Source organism: Corvus hawaiiensis, chromosome 22 (genome assembly GCF_020740725.1).
Source record: "Corvus hawaiiensis isolate bCorHaw1 chromosome 22, bCorHaw1.pri.cur, whole genome shotgun sequence".
NCBI classification, from domain to species: domain Eukaryota; kingdom Metazoa; phylum Chordata; class Aves; order Passeriformes; family Corvidae; genus Corvus; species Corvus hawaiiensis.
The window spans coordinates 3,052,846-3,077,613 of record NC_063234.1 but is presented as its reverse complement, the minus strand read 5'-3'; the positions used below and the strand labels follow the sequence as shown (position 1 = coordinate 3,077,613).

At 48.6% G+C, this 24,768-nt stretch overlaps 2 protein-coding genes and 1 long non-coding RNA gene across 3 annotated transcripts in view; 2 read left to right on the top strand and 1 right to left on the bottom strand.

Annotated features, from left to right (window-relative positions):
- The first annotated feature begins 4,114 nt into the window (after positions 1-4,114).
- On the top strand, positions 4,115-5,973 carry LOC125337186 (transcription factor HES-5-like). Its single transcript, XM_048326594.1, has 3 exons — positions 4,115-4,244; positions 4,517-4,700; positions 4,888-5,973. Exons 1-3 carry the CDS (start codon positions 4,179-4,181, stop codon positions 5,151-5,153), a joined length of 516 nt encoding a protein of 171 aa, XP_048182551.1. The 5' UTR covers positions 4,115-4,178; the 3' UTR covers positions 5,154-5,973.
- A 4,935-nt stretch (positions 5,974-10,908) lies between these two features.
- LOC125337187 lies at positions 10,909-14,321 on the bottom strand. The gene is made up of 2 exons (XR_007207988.1): positions 14,237-14,321; positions 10,909-13,665 (listed from the first exon to the last, which is right to left on the bottom strand). It is a non-coding gene; the product is annotated as an uncharacterized LOC125337187 (long non-coding RNA).
- PANK4 (pantothenate kinase 4 (inactive)) overlaps positions 14,288-24,768 on the top strand; it is an 18,357-nt gene continuing 7,876 nt past the window's right edge. Inside the window, exons 1-8 of the mRNA XM_048326590.1 lie at positions 14,288-14,405; positions 17,031-17,113; positions 17,574-17,782; positions 19,214-19,397; positions 19,930-20,022; positions 21,195-21,348; positions 22,049-22,230; positions 23,633-23,714. Coding sequence (XP_048182547.1) covers positions 14,288-14,405; positions 17,031-17,113; positions 17,574-17,782; positions 19,214-19,397; positions 19,930-20,022; positions 21,195-21,348; positions 22,049-22,230; positions 23,633-23,714 — 1,105 coding nt within the window. The remainder of the gene's footprint in view (positions 14,406-17,030; positions 17,114-17,573; positions 17,783-19,213; positions 19,398-19,929; positions 20,023-21,194; positions 21,349-22,048; positions 22,231-23,632; positions 23,715-24,768) is intronic.

Genomic DNA, 24,768 nt, shown 5'->3' with positions numbered 1-24,768 from the left:
AAGTTCCAAAGGATTTTCGAGGAGCTCCCAGTGAACTCAGCACTATCTGAGGTGCTTGGGAGAAACCTCAAACCCAGCTGGCAGCACATGGGATATCCCCCAGCCCCATTCCAGAGGTGGGGAACGGCAGCATTTCCAAAATCCCCAGTAACTCAGCACTGAGCGCTGTGAGCCCCGGGAAGGAGCAGGACAGGATATATCCCGTAGTTGTTTTATCCGGGTTTGGAAGGAGGAGGGTGGTAAACACAGAACATGGTGGCTCCCGCCAAGCCTGCTCCCAGGGCAATGTGTTCCTTTGAGACATAATTGATTCCTGCCATCAGGCACCAGCCTGCTCTCCCCCAGGGTCAGCGCTTTCCCACATCCAACCCCATTATCCCACAGACCATGCCTTTTGTACAACACACTCCAGCTATTCATGTGCAAAGCAGCTGTAATCCCCAGACCTTTCAGAGTCAATATACCAGGAAATAATAAATCCCTCTTGTGCACTCTTGAATATGCTGAGAGGTGACTTGTGGGAATTTCAGCTGGGCAGAAAAATAATAAATTCTCCTTAATTTTTAATTATTTGTTATACTCACTGTAGAAGGAGTATGTCATTGGGGCATGACTACTTGGGGGTCACCACAGAAGCAGCTATAGAAATTGTTTTTGCCTCTAACAACCCTAAAAATGTCTCAGATGTTTCTTAATGATCAAAGTCCACTTTTCTTCATTCATGCATCTGGGAATGGCAGTATATTAAACATTCTGGATCTGAAGAAAAACTAATTTAAAAAGGTTAAATCTGTGAAGTATGTACTTTACAGTATTAAGACCCCATTTTTGAGGGGGTTCTGGTGTCTCAAGGAGGCAAGATAATGCCATGACATTTAATGGAATATTTCATACAATAGGTCTAATAACAACATAACCTTTTCCCCTGGAAAAGGCAGATTTCCCTCCACTCCCACTCTATTGGTTCACATGTAGAGTTATGATTCCCTTGTGGGAACAGAAGCCAATCCTGAATAGCAAGTTTTACATGGTTATTTCTTTATATATTGCCTTCCAGCCAAATAGTGTTTAAACTATTTTCTGTGTCATGTCACTGAAAGACCCTGAGCAGAGCATGATAGGCAGGGTTAGGGTTAGGGTTAGTGTTAGGGGCAGGGGCAGGGGCAGGGGCAGTGTTAGGGCTGGAAGAAGGGATCCTCATCTGAGACACCAAAAGAAGCAGTGGCTCCTCAATTAAGAAGTGTCAGAGGATCATTAGGGGTCAGCTCAAACAGGTAGCTCCCTGTATTTTCACACCTTGAACAAGAACCTCCTGGGAAGAAGCTGTGAGTACATGAGGGTGGTCAAGGGATGTGATAATACTGCAGGGGTTTGTGGTGCTGAAATCCATGACTCTTACCCATTAGGACAGGTCCACCCGGCAGTCACATACAGACCCAATAGCTCTTCAAGGTTCATCATTTTGAATAGCATTCAAAGATAATAATTCCCACTCGGGCATGTCTGCCTGGGACACTGGCAGTGATATTGCTGCCATGTCCCTCAGTGGTGCTCCCACCAGCACATTCCCCATTAAACTGAGATCAGAGCTGGCTTGATCCTGACCTCCCTCCATTTCCCTGGGTAAAAAAGCCTTCCCAGTACTGCTCTCAACAAACAGGCAGAAACTCCTCTGTGAGACAAGGAGAAGAGCCCCCCCTCATCACCCTCAGCACTGCTGCTCCTCCACTCTGCTGCCTGAGGTGTTCCCAGGTGACGCCAAAAAAGCACAAGGGCCACATCAGCCCTGCCCCTGCCTCCCACCACAGGCACAGGTCAGCTCCCAGTTCCAAGAGGGCTCTGTGGAAGAGCTCAGCACCACTCTCCCATTTCCCAGAAGAGCAAAGTGAGGCACGGTGGAACAAACCAGCAGCCCTGGGACAGTCTGAGCTGCAGCTCAGCTTGGCGCTCCTGCAGCCACCCCTGCGTGAACCAGTGTCCCTTCCCCTTGTCACCCTTTTCTCCCAGTGCACACAGATCCCAGAGAAGCCCCTGGATGGTGAAACGTGCCTGTTTCAGCCTTCCTGGGTGAAAAAGGCACGGAGTTCATGGCGCCCCAACAGAAGCGCAGCTCCACAAAGGAGTTATTAGCGCCAGGCTGTGTGGGTTTGGATTTCTCTGCCTTTCCCATACTCTTCCCCCATTGATAACATTTCTTGCTGGGACAATAGAAGTGTGCCTTGCAACTACTCCCGACATTAGTGACGGTGCTTGAGCCTGAATGATTTAAAGGGAAAGAATCCAACTCCCAAAAGACCATCTGGCTATCAGTTCTAATACAGCAATAAAGGTCAGGGCTTCTCAGGAGTTGGGAAAAAGATGGTTTTTGACACTGAAGAGTCTTCAACCAGCTTGGTCCATGCCTACCTGTCAGCTCCTGGCTGCAAGGTCTGCCAGCATGGCTCCCTTGCTAGGAAAGGGATAACCCGGGATACCAGCTCCTGGAGGAAGGCCAGCCAAAGACCACAGGAAAACAGGCGACACCTCATTAAAGCTGGCAGAAGCTGGGGCATGGTGTCTGAGCTGTGTCTTATTTTGTATCATAATCGTTTGACTGCTTTAAAGTGTTCATGAGATGTCTTGTCTCCTGGCTTTCCCACAACACAGGGAATAAAGGGCTCCAAGGACAACATCTGCCCTTCACAAAGAGCTGAGTCCATTCAGGCCGCTACAATGAGTCCCACATCGCTGCCTATTCCAGCAACACCTCCCTCCTTCCTGTCAACTGCCCATTACCCTCGGGCTTCATTGCAGCATTTCCAAGCAAGAAATTCTTTGGCTTTCTTACCTCACTGCACGCTTCCCTCCTCCCTTGCCATGCCCAGATGCTCAGAGGAGGAGCACACCTCTGCCTGGGGCACCCCGGGCTGGACCCACACATGGCAGGATGCAGCACAGCTTTCCCCAGGTAGCTTCTGGGTTATTTTTGGTGCTGCCTCGAGGACTGTACTCAGGCAGAGATTTTTCTCATAACACAACATCAGAACTGACCTCCAGTGCCCTCAAAGCTTCATTCTTTTTCTTGCCTTTATCACAAAAGAAATGGTGGCTTAATTCATCCTGGCATTTCCATGCAGTCACGAGCAAGCAGCACATTTTCCAGATAAAAAAATGGAGTGGGGATGACATGCTGAAGGTTACACAGCGAGGCAGGTACATGGTGGCTGAGATCTGATATTCAGAACACTCAGCAGGGCCAGGCTGCAGCGAGGCCAGGTCAGAACCGAACACACGTGAAAGCTCAGCAAGAAGCAGAACGGACCTAAGGGCCAAAGATGGGCCTCGGCTGCTAAACCCCGTTCGTGACCCACCTCTGGTTTCCCAAAACTTCCCAGGATTCTGGGTTGAGCCTGATGCTATCCTTTAGCCCATCTTAACCATCATTCCTGAAAATGTCTCTGTGAAAGAGACAGATGAGAAAAAGGAAAAGCAAGAGCTACAGGAGTGACTCCGCATGGCCCAGCTCTGCTGGACAGTGTGGGCTGTCCTTAATGGGGATGATGGGAACACTGGTTCAGTGGGCTCACAGACCCTAGTGTGTTATGGGGAAGAGAGAAAATGGGGTTACCATTCCCTAGTTATTCTCCCTGTTCCTCCAACATCCATTTAGAAATGTCATGCAAAGAAACCTGTGGTCACTTCGGGTCACCCACGCAGACACACACACACATCCCCCAGGCTCTGGGATGGGCAGAGATGTCCCTGGGGCTGTTGACTTGAACCCTAGCAGGGCTGCCCTCCCTTTCCCACCTACCCCCAAAAGTGTGCCTCCTCCACGCCACGACTGTGCCTGGCACATGCAGGGCCTCAGGAATGCCATTGATCCCAGCCCAACCAGCTGGAGGGTCAGTGCTTTCCCAGCTCCCCACGCCGCACACTCCACCAGCAGCGTGGGCAGAAGGTTATTCTCCCCGGGGCATTGGCAATCAATGTACCATGCACTAATGGATGCTTCCTCTATTGTCCCGCTGCGGGCCTGGATTGGCTGCGAGGCTGTGGGAAACACCGGCGATCCCGACACTCACGTATCTGCCCCAGCTCCCCGGGTATAAATAGAGGCACTTGGGAGCTGCCAAAGCATCGCCTCACGCTCGGCACAGCAGCTGGGTGGGGTCTGTGCCCAGGGCTGAGCGCTCGGAATGGCTCCCAGCAACACTCTCATGATCCACATGGAGGAGAAGCTGCTGCCAAAGGAAAAGAATAAAGTAAGTAGAGCCCCTGAGAGGATTGGAAAGGCTGGCCTGCCCCTAGCAAATATATATGACATGGGAGAAGTGGTCTGGGGGAAAGCAAATATGTTAAAGAGAGATAAGGGAGATTATATAGATTTTTAAAAGTTAAAATGGGTGGGCAGCATTACACAGCTCTCCTGCCAAGAAAAAAAAAAGCATCTTTGAACATGGGTGTATCAGGGCATCAGAGGGGAAATCGGGTCAGGTCTCACAAAATCCCTAAAGATCTGCTCTGTCCCTCACAGCTGAGGAAGCCGGTGGTGGAGAAAATGCGCCGGGACCGGATTAACAGCAGCATCGAGCAGCTGAAACTGCTCCTGGAGAAGGAGTTTCAGAGGCACCAGCCCAACTCCAAGCTGGAGAAAGCCGACATCCTGGAAGTGGCTGTCAGCTACCTGAAGCAGCAGAGCCAGCTGCAGGACCAAAAAAGTGAGTGCAGAGCAGGTATTTCACACCTGGACCTGCTCCCAGGGCTGTGCCCTCCCAGACACCCCGAGGCGAGCAGGGGCTGGAGCACCCCAGCCCCAGGCACATGAAAGTCACTGCACAAATCATCACTGCCCCATGTTTTGGTCACGATTTTAACCTGCTGCATTTGCTTTTCTTTCTCTTCCAGCGTTCATCCACAAGAACCCAGAGCAGGACTTTAACAGCGGGTACCTGCGGTGCCTCAAGGAAGCGATGCACTTTCTGTCCTACTACGAGCCCAAGAAGGAGACCCAGGTCCAGCTCATCAAGCACTTCTGCAAGGCTCAGCTGGGTGCAGATGCCTCGTACTCTCCAGCTCTGCGTGGCTCCCCCCTGTCTCCCTGCGTGTTTCCCAGAAAACAGCCTGTCCAGAAGAGCGTGGCTGCTGCTCCGACCATCTGGAGACCCTGGTAGACCTGCTGAACTTTATTCCTACGTTTTGCTACAAATACTAGAGGGACCTGTGGTTTATTAGTTCCTCTTTGAAGTAGGAAACATTGCTTTCCAAAGGTGGGAGGGGGCGGTTATCGTTTTTCTGTCACCAGAAATGAGGGTCGCTGGGTGGTTTCCCTTCATAGTGAAGGACTGTGGGTGTATCTTGCAGCAAATTTGTTGCTTTTATTGGTGGCTCCTGGCCAAAGACAGGACCAAGTTCTGTGGTGATTTAGAGAGCAAATGCCCTGCAGTTTCCATCACAGGCTGCTGAGCCTGTGGCTGTCAGTGGAAATCTTTCTGCTGACTGCCTGGGTCACTGGTTCAAGTGCGCCATTGTCTCTAGATAATGTATTGACCTTCCTCAAGAAGGAGCCCTTTGGAGAATGTATTTTGTATCATAAAGAGAGGATTGAGCCTTTCCCTTTTGAGTGAAAGATGTTATTAAAGAAATGCTGATTCTTCTGAAGCTCCTCTGCTATTTTTAGTATCCTTCTTACAGAAAGTTGTGATGATCACAGAGAGCTCTAGGGACAATTCTCTTCATGTCACTTTGTGCTGCTCTCATTTGAGGGATAATTGATGCCTTTTGTAAAGGAAATACCTGTGCTATACTGTAAGGAAAAGGGGGTGTATCCTGCAACAAGGGGGAGGAAGGGAAGCAGTAAGTACTTTATAATCATTCACTGAGCATGCTAAGGAGCTTAAAAAGCTTTTATAAAGTTGTGATGTATTCATCCTGTGTGATGTTCAACTTGCGTGTCTTCACTGTACAATACAATAAAAATGGTTTTAGTCATTAGTCCTTTGCTTTGGAATGATTAAAAGGGCTGACACTGCTGGACTGGGTGCATGCAGACTCTCCTGTGGTGGAGAAGCCATCAGGAGGTGTCAGTTCTGAGCCCTTCCCTCCAGTACATGACTTATATCTGTGAAATCCCTTTGGCAGAGCAGGATTTCAGATCCTGTAAGGAAGCAGCCTCTGGAAAAATTATCAAAAATGAAAATGGAAGTGAAATTGAAGTGAGGTGCTGAGAGGTGTCAACCTTTCAGATTTAACAGCAACCTATTCAGCCTTCAACAAATCACTCATTCCACAGCCACTTCATTTCCCCCACTGATTTTCCCACCTGAACTCAGCCTTGTGCTTTCTGCCTGTTTGGGAGGGAGTATTGTGCAAATTGCCCAATAACATCCAAAGAGTTTGGCACCTGCCTCAGCTTGGGGATCTTTAAAACTACCTGAAGTGGGGTGAACTTCAGGTGAGGTGAATTTTTGTTGTCTTGATTTTAAGACACAAATTCTGTTAGGCAATAACAGAATTGCTCCCTTCACTGAAGTGAGATTATAGCTAACAGTATAATTAGATAGGAGAGACTGAGGAAGCATTTCCTCTGTTAAATTATTTCCTTTTATTTTACCTTCTCTTCAAAATAAATCTGCACAAATAATCATGTCACAATCATTTCTCTAACCACAGTAATTCACTGATTTGGCTTTATGACAGGGAACCCTCTCCTTCTCCCAGAGATACAGGAACAGCATGAAACACATTTGGTCAACAATTCAACTCTCCTCAGCTTCCCTGAGAGAGGTGCCCTTGAAAAGCTGCATTTCAAGCACACAGGCTTTGCTCCCAAACAAACGGAAACATTGAACACCTGATCTTGTCAAAAGCACGGAGCAACCTGAGATCTGCTCAGCTCACAGATCAAACTGCCTCCAACACTGAACCTGCCCAGGCCTCGCTTGGCCTGTGGTGAAATCCTCTGTTAACCACACAAAAAGGCCCCCAAAACCAAACAGCTGAGTTAGGGATGTGCTGCTCTGCCTCATTATGGGCCATGGATCATTTAGGTTATAATTTGTGCACAGGCTGGTTGAGTGCTCTTCACCTCTCTGCCAGTGCAGTGCAAGGAGGGGTTTGGTACAGGTCTCTACCAGTGCTCCAGATTTGTTCTTGCTAATGAACTGCTAAATAATTCAGAAAAGATATTTTTAGGCTTTATGGTTGCTTAGCGAGCTCGAAGAAGTCACTGTGTTCAACTTGTCCTTGTCAATTAGCACAAGCTTCTGAATCCCAGCAAAACTCCAGCTGTTGTCCATGCCTGTGGGGTTTTAATTCAAGCCTAATTAGGGCAGTTTGGGGGAACTCGGGCTCAGCTGGAGTGCCATGTGCCCCAAAGCCCACCCCAGCCTGATGTGCACCGCTGGGAACAGAGTCACACGTGGCACGGAACAGGCTGCTGCTCTTCTGGGGATGGGATTCCACCCAAGGAAACCACATTTGAGGGTCACAGCTGGCAGCACCTCTGCAGGCTGTGTAAAAAAGTGTGTAAGGGAGAGCAACAGTGAGTGCCTCCTCCCTGGGCAGTGGGAAGGGAGCAAACCCCACCGGAAAAGCTGCTTTTTTTTGCTGCAAGGAGTCAGATCCACCCTGGTGCAAGTGCTCCCCTTCTGCTTTTCATCAAGCACAAAGTTGCCCCTCTGGGCTTTAATTTCCCAATTACCCCAGAGCTAAAAGCCAGACCTCTGGCCTGCCCGGCCCCCGCACAGCAAAGGTTATGTTTACAATTTATTAATTATTATCACTTCTCATAATTGAACGCAAAGCTTCTTATGGCTCCTCCGGCCCCTGGGGTGACTCTCCCCTGCTCCCAACACATTCCCACCCTTAGGGAAGATGTTGTTTATTATGCTGATCCCACAGCTCAGGAATACTCTCCTGACAAAGCCCCTATTAACCTCAGAGTGTGGGCCTGAGTTTCTCCGAGTTTCCCACACTTTCTTCCCTATTTAGGGCATTCAGAGGCCCACAAAGGAAGCGTGCCTCACAACAGCCCACATTAGTGACGCTTTTTGGCTCCGCATTGTGACGACCAGCAATTCCTGTCCCGATGGACCATCTGGAGAGCTATTTTCCCAAGGAGCACATTGATCGATCAGTATTATTCGAGGGCCCTTTTAAAACTTGGGAACGTTATGCTCTTTGACACTAAATAGGTGTCTCAAGAGGGGTTGTCAGAAAGATTTTAAACCATTTAAGGAAGGCATAGAAAAAAAAAAAAACAACATAAAAAATCGTAATTATTTCTTTAAAAACGCCATCAATGGCATCTGGGAGACAGGCTGGCAGGAATGTAGGAAATGGTCTGAAATAAAAATGCTCTAAAATTGGTGCAAGCCGTTGAGTTGTGTGCTGGAAGCACAGCCACAGAGGTACAGAGCACTACTTTTTAAATCTGCATGACACAGACAAGGAAATTCTGGGTTTCCACACTCTTTGCTGATAGCCCACCCTCCTCCAGACCTGTTGCTCCATTGCAGCACACTGAATTCCCCTCAATGGAAAATTATGGATCAGATGGGCTAAGAAAGATGCCAGTTGGTATTACAAGCAGTAGCAGTTTTTGTGAAAACTCTGTGTGTAGTAAATCTACAGCTGGGCTGAAACCACCACCCATAAACCAGGAGCAGAAAGGCCCAGTAGCAATTCCTCAGGGTAGAGGTCCTCCAGCTGTTCTGATTTATGGATTGTCATGGACACCAACCTAAAATGACACTCTTGGGGTGGCTGGATCCTTTCCTGGGTTCCCTGTGGTTGTTCCTGAACTCAGAGCAATCCCACAGGTTCCCACCACAGCTCGGGGTCACCAGGGAGCAGCTCCAGTTGGAGATGATGAGCATGGGAAAAGCCAGGGCTCCCGCCTGGCATTCCAGGGCTGTAAGTACAGACAGGGACAACCCCTGGCAGGCTGTGATTTTGGAAACAGCATCTTCATGATGCAGCTCAGGATTTGACGGGATTTGCAGAGGAGCAGCCTCTGCCCGCAGCATCTCCAGGTCTCACACCCCCTCCAAAGAAGGGAATCATGGTGTCCCGTCGTTCAGTCAACTCCATGTTTGGCAGTTTTGGGGATTTGTCTCTTTTAATCCTTCATTCCCAAACCAGGGAAAATCGTGGCTCTGAGCCTCAGACAGCCCAACTTTCTGGCCCTGCAGCAGCAGTCCAAGGCACAAACTCCTCCCATGGAGATGGAGCACAGGGACAAGGATTTGGATCACAAACACGATGCAGGGGGACAGACTGGTGCACTAACAGTGGGATTTTTAAAAAAGACCAAACTGAGCAAACTAATTACAGACTTCTAACAAAGACCAACTGCACTTCCTACAGCAGAGGATGATTTTTCCGTACTGAAATTCTTGAGGGAATTACATTCTGCACTCCATAAGGAATATACTGTGGGGACAGCCCAAGTCTAGACAATTTATTATTCACAAGCATCATTGGGGAAATGCTGTTGCCGTTAAGTTTTCAATAACAAAACCAACCAGGGGGAATATTTACTCCTCTCACCCAGCAGCAGCATACAGAGGGCAGATGAGGCAGGCACGGGGGAATGGAAGATTTGTGATCCCTTTCCAAGGGACAGAGAGCCGGGAGTTTGGGAGCTGAGGGCTGTTGTGTGCGCTGGCAGCGGGACAGGGTGCCTGCTTCACCATTCCCATCAGATGGTGCGAGCCCGAAGCTCCCAGGATTTCCCATTCACGGTGTTAAACTGCCGACAAAAGAAGTGTGCCTGGGAGGGTCCCGGGGAGAGCCCACGCCTGCGGCACCATCTGCCCGGCCCTTCAAGGAAGGGATCAGGCTTTAATCAGTGGGAGCTGGTTTAGCCCTTTGGAGGCCGGGGCATTGTGCTGCGGACAGCGTGGCATTATTTAAACCCGCTCATTTCATATTTCCAGGGCTGAAAATTGGGTCAGAGCTTCCCTCCCCTCTCCCCGTGCCCGCGGCTGCCGCCAGCATCCTCCTTTCCATACGGTGCGTGGCAGGACCTGCTGTCCCTTCATCCCACGTGATGCCGGGAGGGATCCAGAAAATCCCGGGCTTCACTCCCCTCTGCACTGACAGCACCAGCACATGCAGCCAGGGATTGCCCCAGCTCCAAGGGATACTGCAGATTACTACCTGACAAAATAATTCAGCGAGCTGATTTTGAATAGGACTCATAGTCCTTGTTCAATTATAGTTTTTGACAACCATCAGGAATTAAAATTGTTGTACCGTAAGTGATCCATCTAAACATAAAATGTCTTTGGGCTGGGAAGGGAATACACCTGGCTCATGGAAATCCATGAGGATCCAGGCAGTGAAAAGGGCTTTAAAATCTTCAGGTTAATAACAGGTTACAGGATCATCCTTTGCAGAATTATATCCTTTTATTCACCAGCCCTTTGTGTGCTGGAACACTTTGCTGTCCAGGTACCACAGACACAGGTTTGGCCCTGAGAGGGGTGCTGAGGGCAGGTGGAACCGGCTGCCTGCAGCTGACAGGGAAATGAGAGGTTTCCTGTCTGATTTTGAAAGGCAGACGCAAGAAATAAGCAGGGTTTTCATCAATGTTGTCGTACTAAGAAACAGGTATTCCAAAACTGCATGAGGCCTCCCATGCCTGACTGACAGATCCTAAACATGGCTGGCTTTGTAGTGGGTTGTGCTGGGAGGGGGCAGCAGACCTGGGCAGGCAACTTAAAATAGCCTGGGAAAAAAAATATTGCTACAAGGCAGCTCCAGTCCAGGATCTTGTCCGGTCCTTTCCCCTTCATTACACACAGAGGTGAGAAATCCCAAGGCTGAGCAGAGTCACAGGAGGGCCTCACACCTGTGGGACATCCTGCAAAGGGGATAATACAGCAAAGGAATAGCAAGAACTGACTTTTCACTCCCTCTCAGTTGTCTGTAAATGGGAAATATATTTAGGTGGAGACTCAGGAACAGTGAGGCATTTACAAAGTGGCATGAAATTAAACAGGACGTGTTTGGGAAAGACATCACAATCATTACATGTCACGGGCTGCCGTAGGAAAGCCCAGATTACCCGAACAAAAGCAAGGAAAAGCTCTGGATATAACTTAGAGAGGGATTTTAAACAATGGCGAGGAAAATATTTCAGGCTGACTGTCTGAAGGGCTCTTCCCTCGATTTTAGGCTCTCGTTGCCTGAAAATTAGCTGGTACTGTATTCATCTAAGCACGGTTTAATGTCAATGAAAGGGTTTAGTCCCTCTAATTCTGCATCTTTCCCTTCTCAACCTCTCTTTGGGGTGCAGAGCATTATCTCTTCCTGGGATCAGTCTTCTGTGCTTAATTTCAACACAGCCTGGGAAAAGGCAGCACATTGAGATGTTGACGTTCCCAACATCAGGCAGAAGCTGGATGATAATGACGGCGAACGCTTTCCCACGTTCCCTGCCCAGCGCCGCGATGCCAAACCCTATTGTGTCACACACTCCCCAGCCCACCTGCTCCTTTGGGAGCGGGGTATTATCCCCAGGCAATTCACAGTCAATTTGCCATGCTGTAATGGATGCTTTCCCATTGTCCCGGGCACGCATGGATTGGCTGGCGACTGTGGGAAACTCCGAGTCGCTCCGGACCCAGACTTTTGTATGCGGCCCCTGCGTATAAATAGGGCAGGTCCCGGCTGCCTTCTCCACTCCGAGCTGAAAGCAGTCCTTGGGATAACGCTCTCTCCCTGGACATCCCATCGCCCAGAGGGAAGCACAGAGTGAGTATCTGCTGGAGAGCCGGGAAGGGCCGCACCCTTTCGGGCGGTCAGAGCCTCGCTGCTCACCTTCCCTTCTTCCCCTTCTGTGTTACAGCTCCGGGAATCCCAGATCGGATTTACAGCAGCTGGAACTGCCCCTGGGGAAGGGATTTCAGAGGCACCAGCCCAACTCCGAGCTGCGGAAAGGCGACATCCTGGGGATGGCTGTGAGCGCCCCGGAATCCGGGCGAGGTGAGTGCTCCCCATCACATCCCCCATCCCTCTCACTGCCTTTTCCTTTGGGACAAACTCCAGCCGGCGCTTCCCCGTGTAACACTTTCCTCCTCTCCTGCCCTCCCAGCTTTTGCAGCTCCTGCCAAGAGCCCGCAGCAGGATTATCCTGACGGGCAGTGCCCCAGAGCTGCTCTGCAATTCCCGTTCCACGGGCGCAGGAACGCGGGGGAAGCTGAGCTGCCACTCCCGAAGGTCACAGGTGGCACCTGGGGACTCTGGATCTTCCTCGGCACCCACCTCCAGCCACCAGCCTCCTGCAAAACCAGCAGCACCGAAGCGATTCCAAAGCCTCGGGAGGCCTTGGCAGTTCAGGTTCCGTGATTCATGGACATTTGCCCGTATTCCAGAGGAGACCGTGACTTGCTCTACAAGTCGCCCCCACTCCTCTCATGAGTAGGGAAGAATGTTTCCCCTTTGCAGGGCATTGCTCTGCTTGGATGTGAGCTCCCCTTCTCCCAGAAGGACTGGAACGATCCCACCGCGTGGAGAGAAAGTTGTTCTGAGGGAATGTGAGCTGTATCCCCCTGCTGGGAGGGCTGGAGGGGTCGTTCGGAGGGGAACGACGGCTGTTCTTAACCTCTGCGAGGTTGTCCTTGTACCTCTGCTGGGAAAGCTGTAACCCCTGGGACGGTCAGAATTCCCAAAAATGTCCCTGTGGGAGGAGCCTTTTCCTCTGACTCCTCGGGGTCCCAGGGTATCCACACCTGGAATGCCCTGGGGTCTGACCGGACACATTTGGGAATCTGGCCTTCCCACGGTGCCATAAGGGGTTCTATAATATTTATAGTCTGTACTGAGCATGCTCTGAGAATGGTTAAACCATATCCCAAACTATGTAGAGGAAATTCCTCGGGATGTCTTGCTCACGAGCCAGGGCTGTTTGTGAGGTTCAGGATGCGTGCGTGCCTTTTGTAAAGGCAAGAGCTCGTTTTTATGTCCTTATAGGACTGAAAGTTACGGCTGTGCTGCCGATTTTACGAGAAATATTTATCAAAGTCTTTCATGAAAGGCAGGTGTATAAATTTTATTTGCTTTTTTGGTACCCTTTTGCCAGGGGAAATGGGAATTTGTTACTGTCCTTGGAGGATGTTATGATGTGTTCTGTGCAAGCTGCATCAATGTATGACCTGTGCCAGAATTATCTTGCACGTCAGAAGTTGCAGAAACTTTTAACGGTCAAAAATAAATAAAAACCTGGTTAATAAACCTAGTTATTTCTTTTTTTTAAGTAGTTTTTACAGCTGGTTTCCCTGTGGTCAACGGACATGAGACAGATTTCAGTGAAAGCAGAGACATTCAGAATTGACACCAAATTTCCCCAGCAGTTCTGTGTCCATCGGGACCCCCTGCAATGCTGTTTTCCACAGCTCGGGAATATCAAACCCCAGCTCTCTCAATGTGAGACAAAAATAACAGCGCTCCCGAGCGCCAATTCTCTGGGAATTCAGAGCCAAGAAAGGTCACTGCAAGGGCGAAAAGAATCGTGGAATGGTTTGGTTGGGAGGGACCTTAAAGATCATCTCATTCCGACCCCTTGTCACAGGGAGGGACACCAAACACAGAAAGTACTTCGGATAAAGAGATAAAGTTTTCCAAGGCACCTCATGGCACATTTCACATTCCTGGGGATGTGTCCGGGTCACAAAACACCTGGAAACACGCAGGCGGTTAAAATTCAGGGGTTTGGCTACAGAGAGCACGCGTGGGGCTGCTCAGTAGCTCTGTGTATGTGCATCGGTGTCCTGGACCCCCGGCCCCCCGTGGGCTACCGGGGACCCCCCCCCCCCCGCTCCCCTGGGGGTCTCTCTCCCCATCCCCCCCCAGTTCCTCCCCCAGGGTCTCATCGACCCCTCCAGGGCTCTGTCCTTGTCCCCCCCACTCGCTCCTCCCGGGGTCTCTCCCCGTCCCCCTCCCTGTGGTTCACCCTTCAATTTCCCCCGGGGGTCTCTCCGCCCGTTCCCCCCCCAGTTTTTCCCGGGGGATCTCTCTGCCCTCGCCGGGGGCTTCTCTCCGCATTCCCCCCTCTCCAGTCCCCCCCTCCGGGGTGTCACCGACCCCTCCCCAGGATCTCTCCCCGTTTCCCCCCCGCTCCCCCCGGGGTCTCTCCGCCCCCCCCCCCCGATCCCCCAGGCCCCGCCCCCGTCGGTGGGCGGGGCCCGCGCGCGCTCCCCGCCTAACCCCCGCGCCTCCGCCTCGTTACCATGCAGATTTATGCGCATACATTTGCATGCCGATAAGGCCGAGGTGAGGGAGGGAGTGGGTCGCGTTCAAAATGGCGGAGCGGGGCGGGCGCGGCAGCGGTCACGGCAGCCTGGACAAGAGCATCACCCTCCCGCCCGACGAGATCTTCCGCAACCTGGAGAACGCCAAGCGCTTCGCCATAGACATCGGTAACCGGGCGGGGAGGGGGGGGCCTACGGGGAGGGGGCGGCTGTGGGGAACGGGCGGCGGCTCCGGCCCCGGTGAGGGGACCCACGGGGGGCCGGGCCGGGCGCGCGCGGGGCACGCTGAGAAGTGTAGTCCCCCGGGACGCGCGGGCCGGCGCGGGTGGGCGCGGGCTCACTACAGTTCCCGGCGGGCTGCGCGGTGTGGGGGGCGGCGCGGGTCACGACGGGAATTGTAGTCCCCCTGCCGGGTGCCGGCGCGGCGCGGGCGGGGAGCGGCACTACAGATCCCGGTGGGCCGCGCGCTGGTAACGGGCCGCGGGGAGCCGGGCGGGGCGGCCCGGCCGGGGCTGCCCTTGGCGGCCAAGGGGGGGACGGGGGAGAGCCCGAGGGTCTCGGCTGGACCGGCCGGGGCGCGGCGGGGCTGGGGGGCATTGGCTGCACCCCCTCAGAGCGCGCCGGACCCGGCCCCAGTGCGCCAGGCCCGAGTGCGGAGCCCCCCGCCCGCTCCCCGCCCCAGGCCGCGGCCCGCGGGATGCTGTGAGTGCTCCTCCGGTTCCCGAAACCGGCCTGGAAGAAGCAAAAAGGGCCGGGGACGGTGGCTGTGGCGCTGCCCGGGCAGGGCAGGGCGGCTGCAGGGCTTGGCGTGGGTCGGGGGCTGTCACTGCTGCCTCAGTCACCCCCAAAAACACCCGCTGCCCCGTGCATGCAGCCGAGCACCCAGCATTCCCGATTTCCCACATCCTGAGCCGAGGGACAGGGTGACACACGTCGGGGTGACACCTGCGCGCCACAGCCGGGAATTGTGCAGGGACAGGCTGAGCCTGTTCCCAGTTCACCCGTGCAGCGATCAGCAGTCGCTCTGTGGACACCCACTAAGCCAAAAGTGCCAGTTCACACGTTTTCCTTCCGTTTTACCGTCACAAGATCAGTGGAACTTTTTTGGAGAAAAGCCGGGAGAAAGAAAACCAAGCCATTATTCCTTGGGTGAACATGGCTCTGTGTGGTGGAGACTCAGGGGCAGTGGGAAGAAAACCTGCACCATAACAGAGAATCTTGTCGTATCACCAGTTACTTCAGCCCCTCAGAAACTGCTGGTTCCATGCCTGTTAAAGTAACAGCCAGAACTGGCCCTTTGTGCGGGTCAGCCGGGAATTAGAGTCGTGGGATTAGTTATAAAACCTCGTTACATGTCTCAGCTGGTGTTCTGAATGGATTTAAGTCTTTAAAAACTGGGAGAGGAAGGGGATAATGCATAAAGCATGGCTCTACATACCGTGGATCTGGTGATAAATTCCTGCTGCACCTGTGTCATTGGCAGTGTAAAGAACGTGACATTCCAGCACGGGCTTTGTGATGCCCCAGTGTGGAGGGAAGCTTTTCCATAAAAAGCTGTGCAACCCCTCCCCTCTAAGCACCAAACCCTCACCTTTTAGCAGAACAGACTGTGGGTTATGTTTACCAGAAACTTCAAAGCACTGGCTGGGACACTGAAATCAGGTCCAAGGTCAGGGAAGCGTTATTGCTTTTGTTACTATAAGTGTCTGTCCATGGTCACTCTACATTGACCTCACTTAAATTTTTGGAGTAAACTGCCTGTTTTTCTCCTACAGGTTGCAAATATTTTACTAACAAAAAGACTTGAGCACTGTGGAAGAGCTAACAGTGTTGTTATGAAGGCAAAGCTCCACACTCTAGGGACGATCCTGCACCTCTGCTGCTTTCGTTTCTTGGTTATTATTAGGCAGCAGAGTGCAGTGCCACTGAATTTAGCCGTTATTTAGGATTTAACATTGCCAGGTTTTCATTTCCTTTCAGGACTTTTAATGTTAACCCAGTAGTAGGTCAAAGCTACCTTCAGACCTGGAGCACTGAACAGTGTGGTGGAAAACAGTGAAGTTATTCAGTGTAGCCCCAGAAATTCACTTTTGCAGGTCAGATGCAAAGACAGGGCAAGGGGTTGAGTTGTGTTTCAAGGGGAGAGTTGAAAGTTTTATTGCTGTGAGCAGACTGGAGGCCTGAAGAGGGTGATGAGGCTGCTGTGCTCAGACTTGCACATTGGTAATACCTCCAGCTGCTGTGTGCTTGAGAAACATCATCCTGAGCATTCCTTACCCCAAAGCCAAGACCAGTCATGTGAAATAGTTACTGAGTACAGAGGGTCATTTTCAAACCAGCCATGAGCTTGCAGACTTGTCCCTAAAAGCAGGATAAGAATATTTGTTAGCTGTTGCTGCTGAAACACTCTGCGCACATGGGGGGCATTGCTCAGTGGTGGCAAAGCAGCTGAGAAAATCCTAGTACAGATTTGGGGGGCGTTCCATAAAGTTTCCAAACAAGGTAAATAACAGTGTTATAAATACTGATCTGGCTAATTAAGAATTTCCACTGCTCATCTTCATCCCACATCAGCTGGGCACAAGCTGAATTTATGGAGCTTTTCTGTCCCATGGTGCTCTGGGGTCAACCACACCAAGCAGGTCCTCGACAAAGGTTCTTTCTGCATTTCCCTTAATTCTGTCTGGCTTTTACTGAGGAGACCTTGAGAACCAAGAGCTGACATAAACATAAGTTCTATTGTTTGCTCCAAGGTGAGGAATTAATCATAACTTGTCATCTCTTTATGAACAGGTGGTTCATTAACCAAGTTGGCTTATTACTCAACTGTACAGCACAAAGTGGCAAGAGTGAGATCCTTTGATCATTCTGGAAAGGTGAGAATTCCATCAGGGATCATCTGCATGTGATTGACTCACAGGAGTGAGGTTCTGGACTGTGTAGAACAGAAATTGTATCCAAACCCTTCTAATAACTTGTTCTATATAAAACTTCTTGGGAAGTGTTTTTATTGCCAGGTAGTGTTTGAAATATTTTTTTTTCAGACAGTAGGTGTGGTACTTTAGTAAAAAAACTCTGCTCCCATGCAGACAGAACTTTGCTCACACAGAGGGATTTCCTGCATGTCTGCTGCATGGGAGAATTGATTATCTCAGCTTAAGGAGAATTAAGACCTGTGAAACTCTATTCTTCTTTGACATAGCTTGAGGTGTTCTGTTTAATGGCATTAACACAGTTTCAAGGGGAAAAAAAGCACAAGTATTGATGTTCAGTAGTTCAACGTTTAACCTTGTATCTCCAAGAATGTTCTCTAAGAAATCCTTTTCTCTTTTAAAGGACATAGAAAATGAACCTTTGTATGAAATATCTGTTCAGGAGGAGATTACAGCTCGACTTCACTTCATTAAATTTGAAAACACTTACATTGAAACCTGCCTAGATTTCATCAAAGACCATCTTGTCAATACAGAGACAAAAGTCATCAAAGCCACGGGTGGTGGTGCCTATAAATTCAAAGACCTTATTGAGAAGAAACTGGGGTTGAAGTAAGTGGAACTGCTTTTTTTTTCTGTAAAGAATTAACTTACACCTACTCCAAAAGCTTTTATCATTTCTTGGGCATGCTCAGAGGTAATTAGTGTGACAGTCACTTATTGTATAGCTCCTACCTAAACTTCATGCAAAGGCTTACAGGAGAACAAAGGGCAGTCCCATGAATTTACAGCCTCATAAATTTACTGTTCAAACACCAAATACTAAAAAGCTTACACTGAAAGCTGCCTAGATTTCATCAAAGACCATCTTATCAATGCAGATACAAAAGCCATCAAAGCCACAGATGGTGGTGCCTATAAATTCACACCTTCTATGCTGCAAGTTTACAAAAACATTAATTTACCCCAGTATTAAACATCACTGAGGAGAGCTTCAAGGCACCTCTGCTGCTGTGATCTGTGCAGTACATTCCTCAACCCCTGAGGGCCTGTGCTCATCTTTAACACTGTCTTTGCAAATTACTTACGTCTCCTGATAAGCTGGACTCTGTTATCTGTTTTTCACACCAGCCCCCTTTAGTACCTTACTGGCTGTTACTAATGATCAATTGATCAAGACAAGGAGGCAATTTCCACTCTTATCTCATGTGGTGCCCCTGGTTTTGGTTTTTATTTGGTTCTGACGTACTCAGTTGGTCCCCAGGTCCAACCCAGAGGAGCTTCTCCATCCTTGCACACACAAATCATCCTGTAGTAGTTGAGATGAGTTTGTGCCGTGTTTATGTGTTTCCAACAGGCCTCCGGATATTTCCTGTAAGAATTTCCATAAATCAGTAACAGTACAGAGACACAGAAGCTCACAGAAGTCAGTGTGTGTTAGCTGACTTATCAATCATCTTATCTAAGTTTTGTGTCACATTCCCAGACTCCACACTGGGGATATGGCCTGTTGTGAATCCTGCTACTCTTGTGAGAAGTCTCTTTCTCTGTGTTTGCTAATCCCAGCTGTAGGCTCCTCCCAGTCCCTTGAATCTGTCATAAACAAGTAGTGCTGAAATGTTATGGGGGCCTTTTGTGCTTTATTAGGAGGCAGGGGTGGAACAACAGACAATTATTCCATGTTGGGAAATTGTTTTCTGAGGTTAATTTCCAGCTAAGCTTCCTGACCTACTTTATGGCAGGGGTGCACAGACCATGAAAGGAGCAGGGCAGGAAAGAGCAGTGTAAACAAGCAAACAGGATTATTTGTAATGACAACGTGATTACAGTTACTGTGTAACAGAACTCCAGACTGCAGTTCTGGCATGGGAGGGGAGCACCAGACCATGTGCAGATGGAGGTTTCATGTTTCCAGGGAGCTGGGCTTGTGCCACGTGGTGTGAAAATTCCGGTCTGCAAAGTCTGTGTAAACTGCTGCTCCAAAAGCAAACTGCCTTATCAGGGGGCTGGCACTGTTATTTAAGGCTTTTTCCTCCCCCTCAGAGTTGATAAGGAAGATGTAATGACCTGCCTAATTAAGGGGTGCAACTTTGTGCTGAGGAACATCCCTCACGAGGTGTTTGTGTACCAGAAGGATTCAGACACAGAATTCCGGTTCCAGGCAAACCACCCCAACATTTTCCCTTATTTGCTGGTGAACATTGGCTCGGGGGTCTCCATAGTGAAGGTGAGTGGTGGCTAAAATGCTTTATTGGAGATTTAATAAAGGTGATCTGAAACCTCTCACTGGTTCAGATTTGTACTTGTTTCTTCTTGATGCAAGGTTTAAAAAGAAAATAGTACTTTTAAACAAATTTATTTCTATTTATTACGGAGTTATGAATGCTTTTCCATTCACTACAATAACGTCTTTTTAATCACATTTAATTTGGTGTTTAGAGAAGTGGTTACATTACCTGATGAGGACAAAGGCTATCAGATCAAAGTGATTTTTGATGTCTGTTTTGTCACACTGTTGAACAGACCAAGTGTAATGTCTATATTTAGCATTATTGCCTAAGAATTAAATACAAAGATTTCCAACACTTCTTGTGGTGTGACTGTGTGCAACGTGCCCTTCTCACCTGCCACTTCCACAGTGGAAGCTTTCCGCCTCCACTGATTCCGGTGTTCCAAAACCCTGCACACTGTGACATTTAAATCTCTGTTAAACATCCTAATAGGACTTTGTAAATAAATCTGCCTTGTGTGATTGACAGGTAGAAACAGAAGACAAATTCGAATGGATTGGGGGCAGTTCAATTGGAGGTGGAACCTTCTGGGGTCTTGGAGCTCTGCTCACCAAAACAAAGGTACCCACATGTCTCTTTTAAGGGGGGTGGAATTAAATCAAATGCTGGGAGGAAGCCTGAAATGTTGGAATATTAGGTAACAAGGCTGAGTCCTGGACTTGTGTTCATATTTTTGACTCTTCTGATGCATAAAAGGAAGCTTTACATATAAAAAGGTACTAATGGAATATAGGGACAAGAATTAGAAGATGCTTATTGTGACCAAAAGCAATCCTGCTTGGGGCTGATGGACAAGAGCCTCCTCAAAGTGGCCTGGTAATTTTTTATTCTCTTTTCAACTTCAAATGCCAGCCCAGTTCCTGCAATATTGTCTGCAGAAGAAGGCAGAGGGAGCACACAATTGCTGCAAAATGCCTGGGAGCAGAGAGGAGGATTTTTGTCTCGTGGTTGGGTTCTTGGTTGCCAATGTGAGTCTAAATCCTGAGCTGATGATTTGCCAGAATAAGGCCTGACTTAGCTGGGCTGGCCTGAGCAGGACTCTTGCATCATGCTGGGCTTCCCAAAGAGCCATGTGGCTTAAATGAGTGTCCTAAATGTCAGCAGTGTAGGAAAAGCTACAGTTACATGTGCCCCAGCTAAGAAAATGTCAAAGGGAGGGCACGACCTGGGTTGTGCTTTTTGTTTGATGCTCCTAAAGAAGAAATCTTGGAACATGACAGTGCCTGCTCTTAATTCTCTCTTGGTTTTGTAGAAGAAATTCGGGTTAGCAGAGTTAGAAATTAAGTATTGGGATAATGCAGCTTGCCTGCAAGTTTAACTTCAGGGACGTTGACACATCCTGTAACAGTAAAGGCACACTGAGACTTTTTTCTCAATCTTCTCTTTTATTGTGCTTCAGGAAGACATAATTCTATTTTCTCTTAGTTCCTGTGTTCCTGACTTCCAAGATAAGGGATTCCATGAGGCTTCTGACTGTTTTATATGTGCTGACCCACCCTAGTTTTCAGGGGAAATTCAACAAAATATCTGCAGATAAGAAAGAGGTTGATTGTGGTGTTCATCATTGAAGGAGGTCCACTTAAGATCTGTCTGTTTGATCTGATGGGGACTCTGGATACATCCTTGTAATCAGAAATAACCTGTCTTTGGCTGGCAGGGTTAATTCTAAGACTGGTTTTGGTCAGTGAACTCTGGCCCAGGTCAGCTGCAGTAACTGTGCTTCTCACCCTCAGAAATTTGATGAGTTGCTGCAATTGGCCTCAAAGGGCCAGCACACCAACGTGGACATGCTGGTGAAGGACGTGTATGGAGGTGCCTACCAGACCCTGGGGCTCAGCGGGAATCTCATTGCCAGCAGCTTTGGGAAGTCCACCACAGCAGACAAAGGTACTGGGATGGAAAGGATCTACCCAAACATCTCCTCTGGCCCTTGGGAATCAACTTCATACTGATCTAGCAAGTAGAGCTTAAAATAATCACCAGCTTCTTTCATGATCTTGTGTTTTGCCTGCAGAATATTGATTAAAAATATTTTCCAGTCTGCTTTATAAGCAGACATTTAAATTTTCAGTTTGGGATTGCCTAAGCCTAGGGAAAATTAAAAAATAGCTGTCTGGTTAGCCCGGGGTGAATTGATTCCTGTGGGAAATAGATGTGGCCTTCTGGGCTCCAGAAGGGCCTTTTGGCAGTGTTTTACTACAATTTGCAGTTTATTTGCAGTATCTTAGTGAAATACTTGCAGTGCATCTCAGGCCAAGAGAGATGGATGAACCCTCACCCGTGGTTCCTAGAGAGAAGAAATGGATTCCTGCCATCCAGGAAGTTTTTTTCAATAAATGTTTCACATAGGCTTAGTGAGGGGTTTTTTTTCCTGATATCTTCAATCAAATCACACTCCTCCTTGTTTGAAGTACATTTTAAATGTGAGGTTTTTGCAGGGGGGTAACAGTTTTCATCTCCACACATAAAGAAAGCTGCTCAAACCCTGGATTTCTCTTTCCCCTACTGCAGGTTCAGTTAGAAAAGCACGGTCCCTTGCAGCTTCCTCAGCTGTGTGCAATTTTCTTTACTCTTCCTTCCCTTTCAGAATTTTCCAAAGAAGATATGGCCAAAAGTTTGCTCCACATGATCAGCAATGACATTGGTCAGCTGGCCTGCCTCTATGCCAAACTGCACAACCTGGATAAAATCTATTTTGGAGGGTTCTTTATCCGGGGCCACCCCGTCACCATGCGCACAATAACCTACAGCATCAACTTCTTCTCCAAGGTAAGGAAAACACAGGGCTCCCTGCAGCAAAGTCACATTTTAGTTATTTTTCTAGGCTATTGGGATACCTTAATAAAAGAATTTGCTCATGAAGTAAGCTTAGAAGGCTGCTCCTTAGGTAGGTAAGGCAGGGATGTGTTGTGGGAGGGGTGAAATCAATGTGAAATGCCTGGGAGTTGTGTCTGGCCCTTTTTCTCTCTCCCTACCTCCCTCCCTCTCTTTCTTTATTATAATTTTTTGATTGTCAGTCTGTCTTGTAGCTCCAAGTAATGAGTTTTCACTGTGTTCTTAGATAGTCACCATCATTATTCAATTCCTCTTGCTGATTTGCATCTTTCCACCCCCAGGCCACGCAGTGTGGGGTTGTTCTGCTGAGACAGTTGGCATCAGTGAGGTTTTGTTATTAAAGAGAAAATCAAACCCCAAATCAACCAAGCTGAAGTTCTTTGCAGGTTTTGAAGCTGTGGAAAATACTGAAGATTTTTGACTAGGAGAAAGGTCCAGTCCACAAGCTCATTAATGGTTGTTACAGGTAGATTAATCCTGCACTTTAGGAACTTTATAGAGTAGATGACACCATTTTTTCTCATCTCAGTGCTTGGTGCAAGAGGCTCCTGTGTGCTGTGTTTTCCCCTCTTTATTTCACCATCGTTGTCCCTTTTTGTAAAACTTTGTTGAGTTCCAAGAAAGCTATTGCAAAACTGCAGCTTTAGGTTGTTGTAAGAGACACTTTGCCAGGGATTCAAATCCAAATGTGAGCTGGAGCTGCTGTTTCCCTGTGGCTCCCCTCAGGGTGAGCTGTTCCCACAGTCACTGCTGATTTCCTTGGAAAAGGCTTTGTCTCACCCAGCCTAGGAAAGCTGAGGGGCCCTGCTGTGAGGATGTAGGGTTTTTCTCCCCAGCACTCCTGTATTTTACATTAATAATTGAATTATTTGGGTGGGGGAATGCTTGCCTGTGGGTAATGCAGTGTCTGAGTGGTGTTGAAGAGCCGTGGAATGAAATAAAGACAATGAGCAGTGTTCCAAACGTGTTGGCTGCAGTGGCACACACTTCACTTGGGAATCACATGACCTTGTATTTCCAGCCTGTTGAAGCAAGAGGAGTTGAATATTCATGGAATGATGCAGTGGTGTTTTCCGGGGAAGGCCTTAGAGCACACACCACTGGTGCATGGGTGTTTTCCAGCTGTTTGATAACTGGGGAATGATGTGCGTGAGCAGTTCCTCCCCGAGCTGTTCCAGAAGCACCATTAAAGTTGCTGAATGTGTGAGAATGTAGCACAAATGACTATTACCATCTTCTAGTTGTTTCTATTAAATTAAAGTGTGAAACTAGTGACAAAAGAAGTGCCTGTTAGCCCTCAGGGACCATCCAATTGCAATGTTTCATATTGTGGCAGGGAGAGGTTCAGGCATTGTTCCTGAGACATGAAGGCTACCTGGGAGCCATTGGGGCATTTTTAAAAGGAGCTGAACAAGACAGTAAGTACAGCACTGCTCTGTTCTGTATATGCTGTGTTCTGAAATGTCAGTGTAATGTCCAAGTTTCTCTTTAAGAGGCTGCATGTAAGCTGTTGCCTAAATAAATCCATTTGGCACTAATAAACACAGATGCTGGGCTTTGGTTTTATACGTTCTGGCAGGGACATCTTAATTTCTCACTGGATTTCCTGCTCACCTTTGAGAAGGCAGCAGGACTGGGCTCTTCTCTTCTCTGCACTTCTGCCAAGAGCAGTCACAGCTCTAAATGCAGAAACGTGGGTTTGGTTTTCCCCTCTTTAAGAAGCCACTTCTGAATTCTTTTAATGTACTGAAGAAGACCAGCATCTCCAAACTGTGTTTGTTTGAGAGTGAAAAGCCTCACAGAGGAGACCCTTCTGTCCAGATCCCTTGGATCCAGGGTGCTTTGGTGGAATTCTGCCTATTTAGTTTTCCTTTTCCCCTGTTGATGTACTGGCAAGCCAGGTGGTACATTGATTATGGTGGCACAGCCACAGGCTGCTAAGGGTACTTAGTTCAGTAAGTATCAAATACACCTCCAAAAAATGGATTTGGAATTCCTTTCCTGCCCATTTGATAGAGATGGGCAAGGAACCAGCTACTGAGGAATTAAAGACATTGCTTCTGCAGCATGTACTGTACATCTGAGCTCATTAAACTTCTCTCAAATAAGGCAAATCTAGAAATAACTTTAGTGTTTCTCTGAAACTTACATTATGCTTTGAGAGTTCTGTAATTCTATTTTGTTAATAATGGATCTAGATTTAGAAATAAGAAATGCTCAGTAATAGTGCTTTGAAGGCATGCTGATTAATGACAAGGAAAGGGGGTTAAAAAGAATTATTTTAGAACTTAAATTGTCTCTTGTCTCATTCAGGTTGAAGCTCTTTGGAGCAGGTAATTCACTGAGTGGTTGAAACATCTCTTTTGGGGGTTAGAGGGAAAAATTCTGTTTGCTTTTAAAGACAAGGGGAGCTGGCTTGTGTAGTGCAGCAGCTGCTCAGAGGGATGCTGGCTCTAGACTCACTCACAGGAG

Bases quoted from the DNA above. Each gene is read 5' to 3' on its own strand.
- LOC125337186 (XM_048326594.1), top strand. From the start codon at position 4,179: ATGGCTCCCAGCAACACTCTCATGATCCACATGGAGGAGAAGCTGCTG. The intron at 4,245-4,516 runs GTAAGTAGAGCC...TGTCCCTCACAG, and splicing joins TGCCAAAGGAAAAGAATAAA to CTGAGGAAGCCGGTGGTGGA. The intron at 4,701-4,887 runs GTGAGTGCAGAG...TTTCTCTTCCAG, and splicing joins CCAGCTGCAGGACCAAAAAA to CGTTCATCCACAAGAACCCA.